Source organism: Egretta garzetta, unplaced genomic scaffold (assembly GCF_000687185.1).
Source record: "Egretta garzetta isolate BGI_Z169 unplaced genomic scaffold, ASM68718v1 scaffold322, whole genome shotgun sequence".
NCBI classification, from domain to species: domain Eukaryota; kingdom Metazoa; phylum Chordata; class Aves; order Pelecaniformes; family Ardeidae; genus Egretta; species Egretta garzetta.
The window spans coordinates 3,340,250-3,362,345 of NW_009259044.1; the positions used below are offsets into that span (position 1 = coordinate 3,340,250).

The window sequence follows — 22,096 nt, forward strand, 5'->3', positions numbered from 1 at the left end:
CCGCTGGTTTTGCAACCGAGAGGGCCGGAATTTGTTGTTTTTAATGGAAACTTGGCTTCGGCTGTTACATAACGGCGGGGCTGGAGCCCCGGGCCTGGGCCTGGGCCTGGGCCTGGGCCTGGGCCTGGGCCTGGGCCGCGCCAAAGCGCCGCGAATGCAGGCACCCGTGAGAGGGGGCCGGGGCACCACGCGTGCTTCTCAGTGCCATTTTCCCGGTCTTTGAGTTGGTACAGAACGCCCCCCCGCCCCAAAACTGTACACTGATGGGTCTGGTGCCTGCTTTGTGATTGTTTTCAAGAGCAACTGCTGATGATGTAACTGCCAAGTATTAAAATCCAGGATATTCACAGATTTTACGCTAATCCTGATCTAGGCGCAAGATGCTGGCTTAGACTCTTCGCTCAGGCCCCGTGGTTTTCACGTGAGCGTGTTGTCATTCAGCGCATCGCATACTCCAACACCGCGTCTGGAGTCTGTTCCCATGGATGAAGCTGATGCTTCAAGCAGTTACCGCCGAGCACACACGCTTTTTTGAATAAAAGCAGGACTATTGCTACTCCTACCTACGAATTCCGACACTGCCATCACCCCTGCCTACCTGGGGCACTTCTGTAGTGGCTCACGCAAGGCTGACCAGGCTGACCAGGGATGGTTTCAAACCAGCACACACAAAAACCACAGGACCAGCAGCTTGGTGTTACCCACTGGGGAGCTCCAGTGCCTCGTTGCATGCAGAAAACCATGGGAAAAGGGCCTGAAACTCTCTCCCAGCTGTGCCAGGCAGTGTTCCTTGGTCAGCTCTAGAGGTTTGCTCTTCCCAAAACATGAATGAGGATGACTTGGCCTTCAGCCCAAGCCATAGTCTGACTCGCAGGATAGTCTGGCTGCAGACATGTTCCTATATTCAGATTATTTGGAGCAGGCTGGCAGCAATTCTATCATAGCATCTTAGAATCATTTAGGTTGGAAACTTTAAGATCATCAAGTCCAACTGTTAAACTAACACTGCCATCCCACCACTAAACCATGTCCCTAAGCACCTTGTCTGCCCGTCTTTTAAATGCCTCCAGGGATGGGGACTCGACCACTTCCTTGGGCAGTCCATTCCAATGCTTGACAACCCTTTCAGTGAAAAAAATTTTCCCTAATGTCCAGCCTAAACCTGCTCTGGCACAACTCGAGAACATTTCCCCTCATCCTATCACGAGTTACCTCGCAGAAGAGGCCAACACCCACCTCACTACAACCTCCTTTCAGGTAGTTGTAGAGGTTGTAGTTGTCAGACAGTTGTATCTGGCTTCATGGAGTGGGGAGAAGAGGGAAGTTGCATTATCCTGGCCCGCGAGTTTTCTCACGTTAGAGAGATGAGCAAAGCTGACAACTTCCCGTTTTTAAAAGCACATTGCAAAAAGGACAGCGGTTGCAGGTCAGGCCTGAGTGTCATGCAAAGATCCTAAGTAACCAGTACGACAGCAGAGACCTATGAAGATGTGCATCAGGGCATCAGCAGCATGCTTTACTTTTAAGGAGAGACCACTGCAACATGATGGTGACTGCAGAATAATCAAGTCACTATTTCCCCCCCCCGCAATGTCTGTGCAAAAAAAAAAAAGCACAATTTATTGAATGATGCACCACTTCACATACTTAGTTTACCAAAAGAGTGGTCATTTGCCACAAAGCAAGAGACACCCATCAAAATGCTTTTTTTTTTTTTTCCTTGCTTATGTTGTTTGACTGCATTGTCCTATGCTTCACTAAGACCAGCATTTGCTTTCTTACACAACAAAACACAGCCTAGAGCAAACTACACTTTGTCTTCTTTGGAAATACTACTCTGCTGGAATTGTTCGTTTATAGCATCTTTTCCATAGAAGTAGCTGGATGTGTCCTGGCTTGTGCAGCTTGCTCGTAAATCTGATGAACTGCTACACTTAGGAAATACATGCTTCTGTTTCAAGAGTAAAGATCTTAATCTAAGTATTCATGCACTCCTTCCAAAAGCTGGGAGTAAAAACGAGCATACGCTTGGCCGAGAGCTACTGTTTGGTGAAGCCATGAAAACCAGCATGGAAAGTTAACTGAGGAAATAGATAAAGGAAATCCAAACAAGAAGCACCTCAGTTGAGAAGGTTTCTAAATCCCTACGGGTCCCTCCAGATGCAAAACTTCACAGGCCTTCAAGCTGCGCAAGCTTATGTTCTTTAAAACTGTATGAATAAACCCTATTGCTTCATCTCAAAAGAGAGCAATTGCTCATATACTTTGCAATGCAGAAGTATTAGAACTGTTTCCACATGCAGAAAAAACAAAAAAAATGAAATAAAGAATAAATCTAAAATGCAGAAAAGATTGGACATATGGAAGAGCTGACAGGTTCAGATCAAAGGTCCTGAAACAGCTGCTGCTGCAGAGCCCGACAAGTCTCTGCAGAGCCTCCGGCAGGACGGCTCTTCCCTCCGCAGCAAGCGGAGAAACTACCAACTGGCTGCTTATAAGCACTTTTACTCCCTGTTGCAACAGCCTGAAAAAGAGCCAGGCTAACAGCAGGCACTTTCACAGTTTTTCCAGGAATTCCCCAAATGTTTTCAAATTTGTTTGCTAACATTTTTTTTTTTTTTTTTTTTTTTAAATGTTGTCCTCCTTAGGTTCCATCCCAGGTTAGAGGGGGGCTTTCTGGCTTACAGGCCTGTTCCCGTGGTTTCCCTTTTATCAAAATCTTTGCAGACAACCCCAAAAGCACTCCTAGAGCAGCTCCATCATTTAATAAATTTCACAGTATTCTTTGTTTGGGTTTTTTTGGGTTTTGCTAAGCTCAAACAGAACTTCAAGATGAATCGCTCTGCAGTTCCTGAATAGCCACAGGTGCTAAGTCCAGCCAAGGAGGTGCTCTGCCACTGCTCAGACAGGAGGAGCAGCAAGCAGAGGGCATCTGGCTCCCCTGTATACCTAAGGTGGATTAACCCAATGGTTGAGCACTCTGACCCAGGCAAGGGACACAAATCAATGACTCGTTGCATCAGAGATAAGAAAAGAAGCCACCCGCTGCCAAACTGAAGTCACTGAAAGGAGAGACGTGTGAATTTTCAAGGAAATCAGCTGAAAGGTGGGGCTTACCACAGCGATCTCTGATAACCAGATTCCGGCCTTCCTTCAGGTGGATGGTCAGGAGGTAGGCAAAGGGGCTGGGCAGGTCACTCAAGCAATCGCTTGCTTCCTCTAGAGCCTAAGGAGAACAAAGAAATCAGTCACCGCTGGACAACTCCTGAAGCGGACCATGAACAAAACAGGTGTTCTCTTGATTTTGCAGAGACAAAGTTCTCATCTTTCCTTAGGGCAATCTTTTACAGAAAGGAAGAAAAAAACAAAAAGATTTCTTTCCCAGGCTTTGTTTCATTCTGCAAATAGCTAATTATCAGCATCAGGTACATTCAACAAAGCAAGGGGTAACACAAGGAGGGTTATATCTGAAAATGAGTGGTAATATTAACAATCACAAACGCACGCACAGGTTTTCCAAATCCTACCAACTTACTGTATTGTTGGGGTTTTTTAATAGCTATTTATCGCGCATTCATAGAATATCTCAAGCTGGAAGGGACCCATAAGGATCATCGAGTCCATTCGCACTCATCGGATGATCTCAAGAGGAAGTACACGTTTTCACGTAGCTACTGAGAGGACAGCATTTCTGTATACAGTTCTAAGAAGAGAGAAATACAGCAGTGGGCAATGCTGGCTGCGAGGTTTTGCAGTAGGGAACTCAAGGGGATCTTTGTTCATCAGAGGGGCTGCCAGGGTTACGCCCCTCAGCGGCAGCAGCATCCAGCTGGCACGTTCAGTGAAAACAGCCTCTGGCCAGCGCTTGCGAGGTTATCAGAGGGCAAAGGTAGAGAAATTCATCCCGAATAGGCAAATATGCTTTATGGGAGAAGAGCACGTGTCAAAACTGCCAATGCCTTTTTGTGCTGCCTTTAGGCTGGTTTTGTTGTCCATCAAGCCCTCCAGCCATGTTAAGACATTTGCTGTCTTTGTTTTAATCCAGTTTGTTCCTAGGCCACTGGTTGAGTATTTATGCTCATGCTTTCATCAGATACCAATACAACATCGAAATTACAGAATACTTCAGAAAAAATCCAGAAATTTGTGTCTGTTTAAAACATTAGCAACTGCTTTGCACTACAAAAAAGAACCAAAAGCCAACCAAAAAAAAAAAAAAAACCAAAACAAAAAAACCCCAACACACACACAGAACCACCACTAAATAAACAAAAAAAACCTAACAAACAAAAAAAACCTCACTGGAGAGATCTATAGAAGGCTTCTTCACCTCCTGGGTTTTTAAATTTGTAAGCAAAGAACCTAAACCTAAAATAAATTGTGCTTCTGATCACGTTTCAAAATACTTTAAAACAGAAGGACTTACCATCTGATCATCAAAAATTTGAGACGACATGGAAGAGTCTAGATCCATTTCTCCACATGGGTACTATAAAAAAAAAAAAGATGCAATGAATTAGACAACAGTAACATAGGAATCAAGAAAATACTCCTACAGTCAAGTCAAGAAAGTACTTGTACGTATGTGTAACCAGTTAAATTCTTTTACTTCTGCTTATAGAACATTCCCCTCCATAATTTAGATGTAGCTTTCTTTTTCCTGTTTTACAGTAACTTCACTTAATCTCAAGTTTAATCTAAAAAAATAAGCGCCTGCTTCCAGCTACTGGAATAAATTCTTTTCCTCCCCAGTAGAGACCTGTGCTTTCAGTGCCAAAGGTCCTTACCACAAACTCTCCTGAGGCCTGGAGGTTACTGCTCCTGGTGACTTACCAGTCAGCGTTGCAATGCTGACCCCTATTCCCAAGCAGAATTCTATTTGTTGAATCTCCAAGTGTCCTCCCTAAAATGAAATAAAAAATGCCAGAAGTGGTAGTAGCAGCAGCAATATCCTGGGGTTAGAGAACCTGCTGCTCTCATTTGACTATGATTTCTCCTTCATCACCCACCAGGCAAGGTCCAGGAAAAGTTTTCTTTTGTTTGTTTTCCAAAAAAAAAAAAAAGAAAAAAAAAATGCTCAGGGGAAAAGTTAGAAAGAAATGGTCAAAGGGAAAGGGAAAAAAACATGTTGGGTATGTACTTCACCCCCCCCCCCAGCTTTCCGCAGTAACTGGAAGATCCAAACCATTTTTTTCTAGTGCCCAGCATAGGAGAGGAAGTCAAACATTTCTTCCTAAATACTGACTCATCCAAAAACTTGAGGCTATGGTGGCACGGTGTCTAGACTGTCTGGACACGCAGAAGGGATTCATTGGTCAAGACAACTCTGATGCTGTTTTGACTGCTAGAAAAGTCTACGATCATCATTCAAGCTGAAGAGGACCTACGTGCCTGAGCAACTCTTTTGGTCTAAAGCAGGGCAATCACAGCCCATTCAAATACAAAGATTTATGTCAGAATAACCTCAGTCTACAGAAATGCACACAAGGTGGAATTCGATCCTCATGTGAAAATGTTCTTACGTGCAGCGTGGTAACATCCAAATCTCTCTGATGAGAGCTGCATTATGTGGAGCACTATATGGACATGAAAAAAAAGAACCAGCTCCTGCACCAAAGGTCATAAATCTTAGAGATATTGATATGCTGAAAGAAATATAAATACGCTTTTGTGTTATTCTCCTCCTCGCCCCAAATACATATATTACATATCAGGAAGTACAGTAATCCAGCACTGCAAGTAAAATTTCACTTGCGTGACAGACAAAATTTAACATTATGGTTCCCACAGTACTCGTAACTTGGCCACCTTGCAAAAACACATTAAAAGTAGAAAAATTATCATCATAAAGAGCAGCAGAAGAGTTTTCTCACACAACAGAGCTGAGTTACAGCTGCTAGGGGAACCCTAACTTTGAATTTCCTGACTAGTATGCATAAAATCTCACTTGCGTGCATTAAGCCTAGTATTTCTCATAGTCTCTGGCTTCACAGGAATCTCCTTCAGGCATCATCATTGGCACTGATAATGGTTTCTCTTTACAGCTTGTTTTACATGGCATAAACACAGAATCAAAGAGCTGTATTGAAATTGTAATGATAAGAGAGTACCCTCTCTGCTAGCTTGATATCGTTTATGATAAAGTTACCCTCAAAGTTATGATCTTGTCTTTATTCTATTTGTTTACTTTCATTACATCAACAGATTTTGAACAAAAATTACAATTTTGAATATAAGAGCCTTTCTTTTTCATTTTAGCACCATATAATGTAAATTGCTATTATTCTAGGTAGCTAATTGCAATAAGATCACTGAATATAGACTGCTGAAAATATGGTCCTGAAATCCTGATTTTTATCTAACTAGAGTAACGCTTCTGAACTTTAAAGTAAAACCAAATGTGGCCACATCCACCAAGCAGGTCATAGTCCCAAATATATCTGTGTAAAAACAAATCAAACAAGAGTATATATACATGAAAAAAAAAATATTTAAAAAAAAAATCAATTAAATATTCCTCCTCTATCTCCTGTTGTTTTCTGCGGAAGAATGATTCAAAACACAAGGGCACCGAGTGCATCAGCAATGGGACGAGGCTTCAGGTTGACTGTGACTCACTGCAAGGTCTTAGTAAGAAGATGAAGAAATGGTGTTAGAGCACTTGAGCAATGACGTGTGACCACGGACAAAACCCAACCGCAAAAAAGGGGCATTAATGGCGCCCTTCGCAACCTGAATCAATCAGGGAGGGGTTCAATGCAACTTCAGTTGCTTCTTCACCTTTCAAATCTGCCTCACTGGGCTGCAATAGTGAACAGATAAAGTAAATCTCTTAGCAAATGGAAATATGGAGCCTGCGGCAAGAGCCTTTACAGAAGACGGCACGCTCCGAGCACTGACAGCTCTGTACTGAGAGTTTAGACAAGTGTAAAAACCACAAGCCCACACTGAGCTCGTGCACGAGGCTCGGAAAGCATCTGATGATATTGGGTGACCAAAGATAATCAGGAAATGAGGAGGTGGCATGTGACAAGCAATTCAGGGGGAAAAAACCTCAACCTACATTTTTGCTTTTTTTAGTTTGTTTTGTTCCAGGGATCTGCCTTCCTTCTGATTTACCTCACTGATCAGTGAATGACGCTCACAAAAGAACGATGCGAGCTGTTGTCGTGCTCCTCACAGCCACCCCACCCAGTATTAGGAGACCAAAAACCTCTGCAGTAAACTGCACATGGAGTACAAATTTTGTAGCTGTTCAATGAAGTACATGAAAAGCGGAATATTGAGGGGTTTACCGAATTCAACTTAAAAATAATTAAATTTATTCAATATTCCCTATCTATTTCTACTTTTCTTTGCTTCGCTCTCTGCTATGTATTCTTTAGGGAAAAAAATAATCTCTTTCTGTATTTAAAAGTTGTAATTGGAGGCAGATTACAGGAAGGAAGGCAGGATATTCACATAGCGAGATGATTTGGTACAAAAGTAAGTACTAAATTATTTACACACACAAGGTACATATACAAATACACAATTTGGGCAAGATTTCAATGCTGCAGAGAATAAGCCAGACTCAGACTGTGAAGTCTGGAGGAATCCTGAAGTTAAGCTGTTCCATCACTATACAGGTACGTCCTTCTCCTAAAGCACTTTGTTTGCCCAAAGTCAAAGCAGGATTTAGGATTAACTTCAGTGCTGCTACAGTAAATTTTAGGTTAGAGTTTCTGGTTTACAATAGCAGGAAAGAACTGCTGTTATCATTAAGACAACCTGGAAAAACTTGTAAAATAATAACATTTCATAATGTCCAATCTATCACATACCAAGTGAGTCACTACAACTTTTGAGTAAAGTTTAAGCACAGAAACAAAACAATATATTTTTTTATCTATTTTTCTTATGCAAACCTCTGAATAATGGTACACTCCAGTGAGTTAAAGCCAGTGTGTTAACAATTAAACTGGGAGTGATGGTGGGTAACTACCAGTCTGATACTCTGCATCACAACAGACGAGGGCTAACCCTAAGTTAATAAGAATACGCAGTCCTTCAAGATGCAAAACAAGCAGATTTTTATCAGAAAGGACCATTTTCCCCATAGTAGCACTAACCACCATTTTGAGCATGCAGTTAAAAAATGTTAATTAGCCTGTGATCACCACTCCCAAAGGAGGACTTTAAACCAAAAATGTACGTTTTCCATTTTTGCATCTCGGATGACTGAGGAAAGCAGCTATCATAACTGCAACACCTAGGTTAGGGGGGAAAAAGGCCTCAAAACAAAAGTTCAAAATCTAACCTTCCCAGTGGAAGCTCAACAGAAGGAGATTCGCTTCCACAAAACACAAAACAAATTTTGCCTAAAATGTTTCATGCAGCCACAATCTTCACCTGCTGTCTATATTACAAAGCCATCATCCAACTCCACAGGATTCCCCACTTTGCTCAGGCCAGGCAGGAATTACTGTTTCATCCCAGGTTTGAAGGACATTGGACTCAGATCCTCCTGTTCATGGGACAGTTTGTCCAGCCACAGAAATACTGACCACAAAGGTGGGGGGAAAGGGAAGGAGGAGGACAAGACAGGGAACACAGAGAAAACGTTTTGATTTTGCACCTCCTCTAATTAATCAGAACGCAAACCCAAAGGACAGCCCACGACGTGATGCTACACGTTCACTGTGCTCCATCACGTGATGGTTTTGGTTAATTCCAGGTACAGGCAAGAGTTCACCATGCTCACCTCTTTCACCTCTTGCCTTCAGCTGGATTTTGAGTGGGTGGATGGCAAGTTGATCATGCTATACTGTATTAACTAAAAAGAATGGTATGGCAAATATATCAGCAGCACATTTCAGAGCTCAGAGGGCTGCAACAACTTTTGTGAGCAATTCCAACAACTCTGAAAAATCTGAAGTGAATCTGAAGGAAAATCTGAAGCCTTGCCAAAATTAAAAAAAAAAAAAAAAAAAAGGAGCAGGGTTATATTGCAGCTCCAGATTGACATCTGAATTAGTCTCCAATAATTTATGTATATTTTATAGACTATATACTTATTACTATATACTTATTACTATATATAAATATATGGTTTATGCTTATTTGTATCCCCCATTTGTTCCTTGAATAGGGCCCCCTCTTCCAGCCCTTTCTAACCCAGACAATGAGAAGCAGAAGGAGCCCAGGGCGGCCACTGAGCCTGGCTGATGCCCAAGCACCCACCTCTGCCCCCTCATCCGACAGAGCGGTGCTGAGGCGGGCGCTCTGCAGCAGCTCCAGGAGGTCATGGCTGGATTTTCTCTTCACCTCGGATGCGGGGCTGCCCACGACCTGGGCGTCCGGGTGGGTGATGGTCACCTCCGAGCGTGTCGCTCGCTGCGGCCCCCACGGCCAGTCCTCTCCTGCTGGCCTCACCAAGGCGCTTCTGCTTTTCAGGGACACCGCAGACCTGGAGAAGCTCTTGGGGGAGCAGCTCGACAACACCTGCGTACTGGAATAAGTCGTTTCTTCTTCTGTAAGAGTCTCTACCTCCAGCAAGTCCGGCACTGACACGCTGAGGCGTCTGTCCAAGGTGTGGACCTTCCTCTGCACCATTTTGCTAGACCTCTTCTTTGTCTTCTTCACGCTTAGGTTTTGCAGGAACGGTCTCGTTTTCTGCTTCAGGGATCCCCAGACGGATGGTTTATCCAAGTCCATTGCTGCAAGGGGAACCTCAGCAATGCCTCCTGCATGAAACGGCTTCAGCGATTCCCAGGGTGACTAAAAGGAACGTAGGAAGAAGGCAAGTCAGTCACGAAAGTGAACAGCCGCTGAAGATTATGATTCATGTTGTCTCATCTCGAAACTTTCATTTTTCTAAACAGTTAAAACAAAGCATGCCACATTAGCAACTGCTTCCAAATACAATCTGGTGGGTAGGTTTGATTATTTAGGAGGAAAACAGCCGGAACAAGTATTTAATCCTACACAAAAATGCAATGTCTGCCCACTCCTTTATGATTGCTGAGAGGAGACGTTATATTTCTTCCTCTGCCAAGTCCTGATTTGCAAAAACTTGAGATGGATCCAATTTGAAACTGTTTCTGTACAAAACTTACCGATGGGAGTTAAATCGCGATAATGCTAGCACATGAAAAACGCTGGCAATGCTGGCACCATAATTTCTGCTGATGCTCTTCGAGCCTACGTAGAGGTTTTTTTGGCTATTTCCTAGGCTACACGGATTCTTACACAAGGTGTTAGTAGACAAGCACAACACAAAAACCAGCTCCACAAACTAAGTGGCTGAGGTTGAAGAGGATGTATAGGGCATGAGAAATCTCAGATGGCACCCCAAAACATTCCCTTACATTAACCCACTGCCAGTGAAAGTCACTGCTCCAGAATTAATTTTCTTCATAAAGGCAGCAATTGAGAGAAAATGAGGACAAAAACGGGTGGATGGATCACTTACAGATTTTGAAAACCTTCTGGTGGACTCTTGTCTTTGGGCTGATTCATACTGAGCATTTATACAGTAGGGAGAGACAAGAAGAAAACAGCCAAACCAAAATCACCTACTGTATCTGCATCATAAGGGAGCGGCCGAACGGACACCTCTGTGCATGGGAATATCCTCACGGATGGAGTCTTTTGTGGTTAACAGCTGAGCAACCATCCTTGTTCTATGAAGCAGAGATAGTGAAATCATCATCAAAACTCATTGAGAAAAAAAAGCTGATGAAACCTGCAGATTTACTCCTTTACAGTCCCAAAGGCACGCACGCAGAGGTTACGGTATATACCCATGTCCTTAGAAATGTATACCATCAACTACCTGACTGCTGCTTCCAGAACTCGCAGCGTATTTACGTTCTAGCTGTTGCACAGTCGACCAAAGTGACTTATCCTGCTCTTTTCCTGATCGCCAGGGAAAACACCAGAACAGGGAATAGAAAGACAACCCTTGGATGAATCCAGATAGAGAAACCGCTGTCTGCTTTCAAAGAAATATACTCTTACATTCAGTAATTTGAATGAGGTTGTATAGCCAGTTACTTAATAACTTATTTAAATAATTTTATGACTAACCCCACCATACTTGCAGAGTGTTCAGGCATCTACAAAAAATGCTTTAGCTATATTACTATGTAACTAAAGCTGCACAATCCTCCCCTCATTTATATTGGGATATAAACGATTAATATCATCATTGCTATATTCCATACAAAAAATAGTAAACTTTAATGGCATTACATGCATTCACAAGGCAGTAATAAATTTTGCCCAAATAGGAAGGTGTGCTAGTATGGATATATCAGCTTAACACAGTATTTTCACCTCTCTCTCCAGAAGTCAGACCCAGTATCAAAATGCACATGGACAAAACTGAAATTATCTTTTCCCCTCATGGCATCACTGAGGAGCAACAAGAATCTTCTGAACCTCACAGAGGGAAATTTCGGGCACATGAAGGCATGGCGGGGCTTTCTTTTCTCACTGATCTCGGGGTGAAGTGCAAGCTGATCAGATTGACAAGGGGAGGAAAAAAGAAATAAATGCCAAACCTGATGCATTTGACCGGCGAGGCAGGTCAGCTGGCAGCTTTCACTTAGGCTCTTCCCTCTTTAAATAATAACTTGACAAAGCAGCCGCAGGCCTCCTCAGTAGCGTTACATCACATGCCAATAACTGAAATTATTAGGCTAAGCACATTTGCACGAAATATTATGAAACACTGCTGTTGGGACTCGTTGAAGCAACTCATCTACCGCCAGGGCGCTCTGCTTTGCTCGCTTACACACATATAAACCTGCTGAAGTAAAGGTATCGTAAATAACGACAGGACCCAGCTCACAACATTGACTTCCCAAGGCTCCGACTGCTTCCTATTCCCTTCCTGTTATTCTCCACCCCTCTCAATTTTGACAACCCACTGCTGTCGTTTTTATTTTGTTTGATTTGAGATTTTGTTTCCTAGCAGCGGACGTGTTCCTGGAGGTTTTTCCAGTTACTTTCCCCCAGTTGAATGTTTTGTTTCCAGTTACATTCCTTCAGTTGCTGAACAGAAACGCCCATTCAGCGAGGATGGCGCAGGGACCGTAGTGTATCTCTGAGACCCACTTGCATTTAACCCAGAACGAGCAGAGTCCTCAAGCCAGGCAGAATCACAGTGGAAGGAAAAAAAAAAAAAAAGAATAAATAAAAATTGAGGGAAAAGTTTCTGGGTTTTGGTCAAGACAGCAGGGATGGCTCCAGCTACCTGCCGCCTAGCAGCTCCCACGCTGGGGCAACACAGCGGTGATATTTGCTGCATCGGGAGCACCGGGTGCCTGAACTGAGGCCCCAGAAGAAACAAACCCATCCCTGGATTGCAAAGGTGTTTGGCCATATTCTGCCTCTGAACCTTTACACCCACACTCCTGCTGCAGCTATAACTCTTCTTTTATAAATATCATATTTACAAACAAATTAATCCAAGTGATGGCTATAATGGTTATAATATACAAACAAAAATAAATACGCAATCTGTTCTAATCCGAGAAAAGGGTAAATGCAGTCTGAAGGCCAAATGCACTCTGATATCAGCCATCCACAGACTGGCACTTTCTTCACTTTCCCAGTTCAAGCAGAAAAAAAAAAAAAAAAAAAAAAAAACAAACCAAACCAAAACCACATCACCACCATGACCAGGAATCTCTGCCCCAGAGAGGAAGATCGGGATGGGGACCACCCTCCCCTCCCCAGCACGGTGATGGAGCCAGGGGTGCCAGGCGTCCTGGGGTACCCCCATGCCACACCAGCACGTATGCACATGCACAACTACTTTCTTTCTTCCCACATCAATTTTTCTCTGCTTTTCTTTTCCATACAGACCAACATCAACAGAAACACATAATTTTCAAGAGAGAAAAATCCTTCCTTGCTTGTAAAAACTGTGTCCTTGATACCAACACGTTGTTCACGTACTCCTTATCCTCCACGGGCCAGAAGTTTTCCCTCTTCCTTCCACAGCTTCAGAAGAAGTTTGGTGCCAACCGCATCGCCAAATATTCCCTAAGCAACCACAGGGAAAAGTGTATGTTGCCAAATTCTTGGTCTAAGCTCGGCCTTTTTATTCTTTCCCTGCATCAACGGCACATTGTACCAAAAATCTGAAACAGTACTCATTCAAAGCAAAACATTTCCTGTTATCAATGTTAACTTGGATGTTTTTAATTTAATTGAATGGCTCCTTGTTCTTATGTAACAAGAAAAAAAATTAAAATCTCTTTTTAGCCTATCTTCTTCAGCCTTCTCTTTAATATGTTGCTAAATCTCAAAGGCTTAGAAGAATCCATATAGTTCCATCTCTTCCTTCCGAGAGACCACTTTTGATTGCACCTGTCATTTTTATTATATCCTTTTCTTTGGCTGTCTCCTCCTCTTTTGAGGGCAGTAGGGGCAAGAAGGAAAGGAATAGTGACAAGAAAGTTGGTCACAGCTCACCGTCTGACTGATGTAACGAATATTTCTAGCATTTTATCCTCCCTTAAGTATCTTCTAATTACAGTCCTTGAGATTTTTTTGGTTTTTTATGTGCTTTGGTTTCTCTCACTATAACACTCCCCACATACTCCCTTAAATTGTTATAATATTTAGAGCTAAACGATTTTTTTTTAGATGTTCTAGCAGGTGGCTATAAGAGGTATTTCAAATGCCACTGAAAGCCTGGAGAAATCATTCTGCAATTCTACTTCGCTTACTGTCTTGTCAGAAAGCCAGAAAAGCCACAAGTGAGAAATACTACAAGACACTCTGAAAACATTATAAAAGTGCCCAATAGAACTAAACTCACAAGCGAAACCAAACTGATTTACGTATTGGAAATTATGGAATTCTTTCTAAGCAACCATTCCCTGCACCCCCAGCCGCACACGATGCTCACTGAAGCACCCCTGAAACGATCCCCGCTAAACGCTTTTAGGAAGCATCCTCAAAGCCAGCAAGAAGATAAAAATGCAGCTGAACACCACGCCACCGCTATTACAACTTTCATAAATCTAGTAATCATCGCACTCAATTTGCTTATCCAATTAAGCTGGAAACGCCGGGTCAGTTTGCACGCCATCCATCTTCGTAACGCCTGATGCAGTCGGTATGTTTTCAGCTAGCACTAAATGCTAGCCGACATTTAAACCCATCATAGCTGAAAACACTAACGTGCATTAGAAGCTGTTAGGAAGATGTTCCTCACTTGCAGGCATCTTAACACAGGTTCAAACTGCAAGGAACTCCCTCACTGTAAAACCTCTGTTGATGCTGGCTGTTCTGGCATAGGATATTCATCCCAATCTCTGCCTGCCTGGCACAGATTCACCAGCTTAAAACCTAACACGTAAACCACTGTGCAAGTTACAAGCAAAGCTAATTACACTTCTGCTCTGCAGCACAGTATTTGGCTATTAAAGTTATAAGAAGAGTATAACCCCTTTAGATTTATAAATCCCGAACTCAGTGCGCTGAGGAACGAGGCTGGCGTCAAGGAGATAAGGGAGCAGGGAGGAAAAGGATTGGGATCCTCTTTTCAGACCCTCTTTTTAGCTTCTTGCTATAAATTCCATCCTCTGGCCCTAGGAACCATAAATTAATCTATTTCTCCCTGGGAGGAGAAAAAAAAAAATTTACCAGGAAAATAGCTCTCAGCTGGCTAAAGAACAACTATATGTGCTGGGTGGTTATTTCTATAACAGATCATGCTAAGTACTCCGGGCTCTTCTCCTCACTGTGTCTAGAACACAGTCAAATACGAATCATTACTAAGAGTGGAATTACTTTAGAAAAAGAAACCTACACTTCCGTCTTTGCAGTGGCTTATTTCAGTACCTTATCGGAAAATGCAGCAGCGTTATGATAAGCATCAACAGCCACAGAGATAAGAGAGTATCATCCAAATAAAGCAACCCTTCGTTCAGAGTTAGCAGTTTCTCCTGGAGCATTCCAAAACCCAGCACCAGTTACACTCGTATATGTATTTAAAACATTTAAAAGAAAAGGGAATACTGTACCAGAGGCAGGACATCCCTTGGATTATTGACACCTTGAAGCATTGTGCTCCCTTTGCAGAAGAAATGAGTCCAAAAGGAAAGCCTGACCTAGCTGGGCCAGAGACCATTCCTCTCCAGGTAGGATTAACAGGGGACACTGGGTTAGGTACATAGACCACAATATTGAGAAACTGAGCCAGCCTTTTCTTCCTGCAGCTGTGTCTCACAGCATATGGTAAACACCTGAACCTAAATTTGATAAGGCACCAGAAAAAGTCTAATCTCAATCTGATTCTGCACAGGCTGATTACCCCGGGGAAATCAGCATTAGAATTATTTTTAGCACGAACAAGCATCAAAGGGAGTGCACTGCTGAAGTGTAGCTAACGTCTTCATGGCAAAGGCGACTTGCTGCAAAAGCAGGGTCAGGTCTGGGCCCCCTTCCAAACCTTGCCATTGCCTTTGAGCTTCAGCTTCCCCATAGGGCTTCAAGCAATGCCCGGCTGTTGATAGAGATCCTGCTCTTCTGTCACTCTATCGTTACGGGCTCATTTGCAAAGCGTAGTGGGATGCTAAACTTAAATATAAAATGAAATAAAAACGCGCCCTGTTGCTACCAACCAAATTAGTACAAGGGCTTCATGAAAGACAATTTCATATGCTTCAATGCTTGAATGGAAATAAGGTGACCAAAAGAAACTAGCCTTGTTTGCTTGATGTAAACTGAAAGAAATCTGCACTCCTTGCAGAAGAACACAAACACTATCTAGGGTAAATACAAAGCTTAAGAAATGCATATTTATTATATGCAGGTAATACAGGCACCTTAAGACTTTTTTTTTTTTTTTTTAAGGTTTTGGGTTTGTTGGTTGGGGGGGGGGAGGGCTACAGATCCCTGGGGTTTTAGGCTCTGGGCTTTTAGCTCCCATGCTTGGCTTTTTATCTTTTAATTGGCTCAAGCGTGACGAGCTCCATCTTTCACAAACACACGAAAGAAGCACGCGTCTTCCTCCACTTCTCACACAAGAGAGGAACAGGGATGCTCTAACTCCTTAGAGACTATTTTGCACAATCTGGAGAGCTTTTTTCTCACCGTTTATGAGCAGACAGTAACTATGAGCAGTAACGGAACGACCAGCTGCTACAAGCGCCTTAAAATAGCACCTGATAGTGAAAGTTGCTGAAAAAAACCCTGCACCTGCCTCCAGCTTATAAAAGTCTTGCTTTTGGTTTGTTTCTGCCTATTCTAAAACAGAAGAAAAATGATGAGTATGTATGGGGGAAATGAAGGAGGAAGTGTTTGGGTGTATTTTTACAAAAAATATTTCACAAGTTCCTTCCACTCTTGCAGCTTCCTTCAAAATATTGTAGCTGCGTAGATTGTACCTGTGCAAACCAGAGGGCCCAACCTTTTCAATCTTATTCATGGGACTGTACCAAGCTGGTACAATCAAGTATGATCTTTCCAGTGCAATCACACCTGCCGAGCATCCGACCTCTCCGGGACACCTATGCACAAAGAGCTGCTCCCTGCAGCCCTGTGCCACAGGGGACGATGTGCACATCAAACCAGGCTCTAAGATAGATCCTGGAGTGACAGATCCTGCCCTCGGAAGGCACTGTGCCATGTGCTGACACCATGCCAGCAATTCAGATATTTCTTCACCATTGACTGCATCTGTTTTCTAATTCGCCTCACCATTCCCAGTCACAACGGGTGGTCCCTGGGAAAGGTGGTACCTAGAGCGGGGCACCTCCAGGAGCAGGGGAAGGGGAATAGAATCACAGAATGATTTGGGTTGGGAGGGACCTTTAGAGGTCATCTAGTCCAACCCCCCTGCAGGGAGCAGGGACACCGCTAACCAGATCAGGTTGCTCACAGCCCCGTCCAACCTGGCCTTGAATGCTTCCAGGGATGGGGCCTCCACTACCTCTCTGGGCAACCCCTGCCAGGGTTTCACTACCCTCATTGTAAAGAATTTCTTCCTTATATCCAGTCTAAATCTACCCTGGTTTAGTTTAAAACCATTGCCCCTTGTCCTGTCACAGCTGGCCCTACTAAAAAGATTTTCCCCATCTTTCCTATAGGCTCCCTTTAGGTACTGAAAGGCTGCAATCAGGTCTGCCTGCAGCCTTCTCTTCTCCAGGCTGAACAACCCCCAAAAAATGATGAGCAGCAAGGGGAAGGAGAGATGTAGACACAAGCAAGGTAAAAGCGAGATAAGGAGATCTCTTAAATAAATAGAAAAGGGAAAGGTTTATAGGGCTCACAAGATCTGGAGAGAGGCGGGGACCCACATGTTGAAGGAGCTGGTGCCCACCCAAAGGGGCTCCGGTGGGAATCCAGCCCCGCAGCCTCCTTCCTCCTCACTCTCTCCTCCGAGCCCTTGTTCATCTCTCATAACAAAAGGTGTATTTTTATAACAAGAGGTGCACAGAAATAGATCATCCCTTTTCTTAACTCTCAGGAAAAACAAACCTAGGAAGGAAATTGGAGACTCATTTCCACTGGAGGCCAGATCAGCCAGTGCCTTCTACTAGCACTTAAGTCACATATTTAAGTAAAAGAAGTTTGTGTTTATATGCAAATTACTTTTGCATGTGCCAGCACTGCTCCCTAAATAACTACTAATACTGTCACACAATTTATCAAAACTCGGTGACTACAGAGGAAAAAATCTATTAAAAGCTCTGTGTGATTCTTTATTTAACAATTTACCAAGGCAGCCTGAACAGAACATTTTTGGTCTGTAGAAATGGCCTGATACTAACTTGAGCAAGCCAAAAGCCTGTGCTAAGCAGGCTTTTCTTCCTTACTACAGCGTCTGCCTCTTCCCAACAGCTAAAGTTGGGTACACAGGAGAGTTGAGATTATTTTGAATCTGTATTGACCTGTGTGATTAAATGTTTGGGTACATCTGCAGGCAAAAATGACCCAGTGTTTTTACAGTCTCTTAATTCACAAAGGCAGGAGGCTGAAGGCAACTGCCCCTAAAGAAAACAGAGGTTGGCGTGTTGTAGCATATCGCTGAATGAGGGAATTGCACCAGTAATAGCCCTCATTTTCTGCAAGAACCACAAGTGTCCTTACAGAAAATCACTGCACTTTGGTAACTGGTGTCGTGCATTGCCACCAAGAAAGCTGAAAGGGAGACTGGAAAACCCACATACAAATAAAGCCCTTAGGAGGCTCTTGATGAAGCCAAATGTTTGAGGGTTTCAGAGCTACCTCCCACACTACCACACAGTCATCAGTACAACTGACTTGTACCAAGTTAACAGCACAGGGACTGACGATGGACAGAGACAACGAACACAAGCAAAATGGAGAGCCTGGGAGAAGCACAGGGGAGTTTAAACGAAGAATAAACCAAATATTCAGCATCCAAAGCAGTCTTCAGATCCTGAGCTCAGAAGGCGCTTATAGCCACAATGAATCGGTGTCTGACCTCCAGGCTGTCATTGGTATACAAGTGTTTATCTGGGGGGAGACAAAAAAAACCCTCCTTGTCACTGGTGTGTTTTTCTAGGGAAGTATTTCTGGAAGACACACAGTGTTTTCCTAAATCTCCAAGAAATCCACTGTGAGTATGCAGAACTATTGCATGCTTGTACCCATGGTACAAGCACAACAACTTCAGCACAAAGCCCCCCCCCATCATTTTCTTCAAAATACATGAACGTTTTAGCAGACTTCGTGGATCCTCAGCTAGTCTAGAATTCAGTTACAAGGGATCCCGAGATAAGACATTCAGAAAAACAGTGAAGCAGAAGCAGATAATTACTAGGGAACAACCCCTGAAAATAAAGATCTTTGAAAGCCATGCTTTTGTATTGGCTAAATGGCAATAACGGTATGGTATACCTGCTATGGAAAGGGGGAGAAAAAGCAATTTTAGGAGGAAATTTTAACATTCGGCAATCAGCTATGCTTTTACAGATGACAGTAGTTCAGATAAGAATAAGCCACCATCTACATGGCTAACTTCGTAAAGTTAAGCAGCGGAACACCGAGTCTGATAACAAGCAACGGAGAAAAGAGACACATGCAAACTGGCCACTAGTGACAAGAAAACTTCTCTTGCTCAAGCCTGACTTCTGGGTAAAACTTGCAACGGCAAGACTCTGTTATAGACGGAAAAGCAAGCAAATATATCAATATACCTTCCCCCTGGACTAAAGGAGCTTCATCCTCCTTATTCATAGCTGCAATTCTGGGGAATAAATTTCATCCTGGACTTAGTGCTTTAAATATGAAGAAGCTAATGCATTCAACTAAAACCAATCACACTGCTCCCCTGAAGTCATGACAGTAAAACATTCAGTACACGAATGGCAGCATTAACCTAAAAAATCCTTTAAACTTTTTTTTCCCCCCCCCCAGTTGTAGAGACTAAATACATGCCAGCGCACGAATGGCAGCATGAACCTAAAAAATCCTTTAAACTTTTTTTTTCCCCCCCAGTTGTAGAGACTAAATACATGCCAGCACGTGTCTCTAAATGCCAGTCATTTCTCACAGAAGAGAACCAGCTTTGAGGTTTACCTTTCCATACACCTTTCAGAGTTTTTAGCCTCCTGGCACTGGAAATATTCACCTTGTCTCCAGGTTCTGTTACAGCATTATTTTTCCCATTGAGAAGATCAGATAAAGTTGGTAAATTAACTCATGTTCATTGGCAATTACACTTTGGCATTTCTCAAGTCTTAACACTGGGGTTTCGGTTTGCTAAAGCTGAAGCCCCTAAATATCAACGTCATTATCAAGAAAACCACAAACTAGGATTCCAGTAACTCTTAAGTTTGAACAAAAGGCTCAAAATTAAAATATAAGAATTTGCTACAACCCCATGCAGGGATAAATGTTCAAGTGAGCTGTTCAGGATTTTATCTGCAGAAGTTCAGAGAATCTCAATTCTACAGTAACTTCTGGGGCAGTCCTGGAAATGATCTAACCTGAAAAACTCCCCAAAACAGAAATACTGGCACTGCTGAGTTAGGATGACACCTCTTTTACTGGTGCTTGATGAAGTAATTCAAAATTCACTTTCAGCTCTGCTACGATAGGTGGTTTATATGACAAACCTGCTCTGTAGCTTTCATTTTGGACATCTGTGTCCTCACTGCAGTTATTGGCAGCTTTTTTTGCAGGAATTGGGCTCATTGGCATTACACTGGCATTGTGGTCACTCGATTTGATGTCACGGACAATTTTCTTCAGTGCTTTCTGTTTGTAACAGACGGAATTCTAACCCAGAATTTTTGAAAATACTCTGGACCCCAGTAAGGGCTTCTTTGTTATTAAATTGTTCTGACTGCATACCCGGTCAGTGACTGTCAGAGATCAGGTCCTGGGGCCGCAGACCTTCAATCTCACCCAGTATGGTCATCACCACATCGCACAGAACCAGTTGCTGGAGCCGTTGTCCTAAAGTCAGGACTAACACGGGTATCGCACAGCAGTACTCCACTGCAACGCCTGCCCCGCTTCAACATCTTCAGCACAACACACGCTCATTCACGCCCCTCTTAAATGCATTTTGGGAGAAGCGGGAAGAAGGAAACACCCCACACTTTGAGGAACGCTGTTCTGGACCAGTGATTCATGGCAGAACTTGCGTGCATCTTTAAAAGTGTTATTCGTTCCCACTGCGTGCCACCAAATGACGGGGCGATTACCTTATCTGTTGGCATGAGACACCCAAACTTCAACGTAAAAGTATTTATATAGAATTCAAGAGATTCTCCATTTAGAGCCAGAGTTCGCTGGACTCTATCCCATTTCAGTTGCATGAGACCGAATAACACAAATCCTAGGTCCAGAGAGCTCCTGGCAGCCCCACGCTACATCCAGGTGGCGGACCCACAAAGATGTTAACATCTGTCCAAATCAAACTACTTTTATTGTGGAAAAACTGCAGACACATTACACAGTGCTTAAAAACCACTTTAGCCCTGATTCATCACGGGTAAATTTGCCATAGGCAAGGTGGGGTAAAGTTTGCTAAACCTTAAATACCTTTTCCCTTAAGCATATCTGCAGCTCCTTGCTCACGCTGCCCAACCGCACTGCCTGCTCGCTTGTACATGGCTACCACAGTGGGTTGGGGTTGGTTTTTTTGGTTTTAATTCTCCTTTCATGCATATGTAGCTCCAGGCAGGATAGTTTAGGACAGATCAAACTGACCGCTACACTTGTCATTATCATGCACATATCCTCAAACTACATCTTAAGTGCATAAATTATGACCACTTACAGCCCATAATTGGCAAGCAAAAGGCAGAGTTTATTCCTCACGGACGTTTAGTTCTGGTGAATACTAACTAAAAGGCATTTTAATTCAGCTACCATAATTATACAATCTCCTGGGTTTGTTCATGGATTAAAATCACACTGGGCTCAAACCCAAAACTTTTGCAACAGGCGTCAGTAACAAACTTTCAAGATGTAGTAATGTTTTTTAATGGATTTAAGAGCTCATCCACGTTCCAGCTACCTGTGTCTAGCAGATATGGGTAAGGGTCACTAACTTGCCAAGTGTCCTGAAACACTAACTGCTTGCAGGCAGCCAAACATTTGAAGGTTTTCTGGTTCAAACAACTTTTGCACCCAAGCAGATGAATGCTTGATCTTACTCAGCTTTCATTAGCATCAAAGGCCAGACAGACCTTTTGCTAAATGTGACTATGAGGCATCCAAGGTTGTTTGGTGGATGTTAGGAACCAGAAACCTTCCTGAACGGGAGGAAGCAGGCTGCATTTCAAAACGCAAATGTCTTCCCCTGGCTTGTAATGAGATTTGTGTCCTAAATTATAGTTGTACAAAGTTGAACAAAATTGAGCCACTTCTACATTTAAAAATAAATAAATAAAAATCACACCCCAACCACAAAGGTACGACCACAGTTCCCACTACCTGAATTTGTGTAGGGAGCGCGTATTTTAAAATAACTACATGCAATCCCAAATAGCAGGACTTCTCCAAAAGCCACTAGAATATATAACTGGAATTAGATGTTTGCATTCAAAAAGAAAAACAAGACAAAACAAAACTCGACAGTTAATTGTTTCCACGTACAAGAAACCGGGAA

General features: G+C 43.0%; 1 protein-coding gene across 9 annotated transcripts in view; it reads right to left on the reverse strand.

The window, feature by feature from the left end:
- Positions 1-22,096, reverse strand: part of MCTP2 (multiple C2 and transmembrane domain containing 2) — a 128,487-nt gene that overhangs the window by 99,660 nt on the left and 6,731 nt on the right. For 4 of the 9 annotated variants that reach the window (XM_009635062.2, XM_035890606.1, XM_035890607.1 and 1 more), the window contains exons 3-5: positions 9,223-9,759; positions 4,427-4,489; positions 3,118-3,226 (exon numbers count right to left, since the gene is read on the reverse strand). In XM_009635062.2, coding sequence (XP_009633357.2) covers positions 3,118-3,226; positions 4,427-4,489; positions 9,223-9,759 — 709 coding nt within the window. Of the gene's footprint in view, positions 1-3,117; positions 3,227-4,426; positions 4,490-4,833; positions 4,891-9,222; positions 9,760-10,556; positions 10,665-19,551; positions 19,760-22,096 lie in introns of those variants that run through there. The other 5 variants (XM_035890608.1, XM_035890609.1, XM_035890611.1 and 2 more) reach the window with 5 other exon arrangements.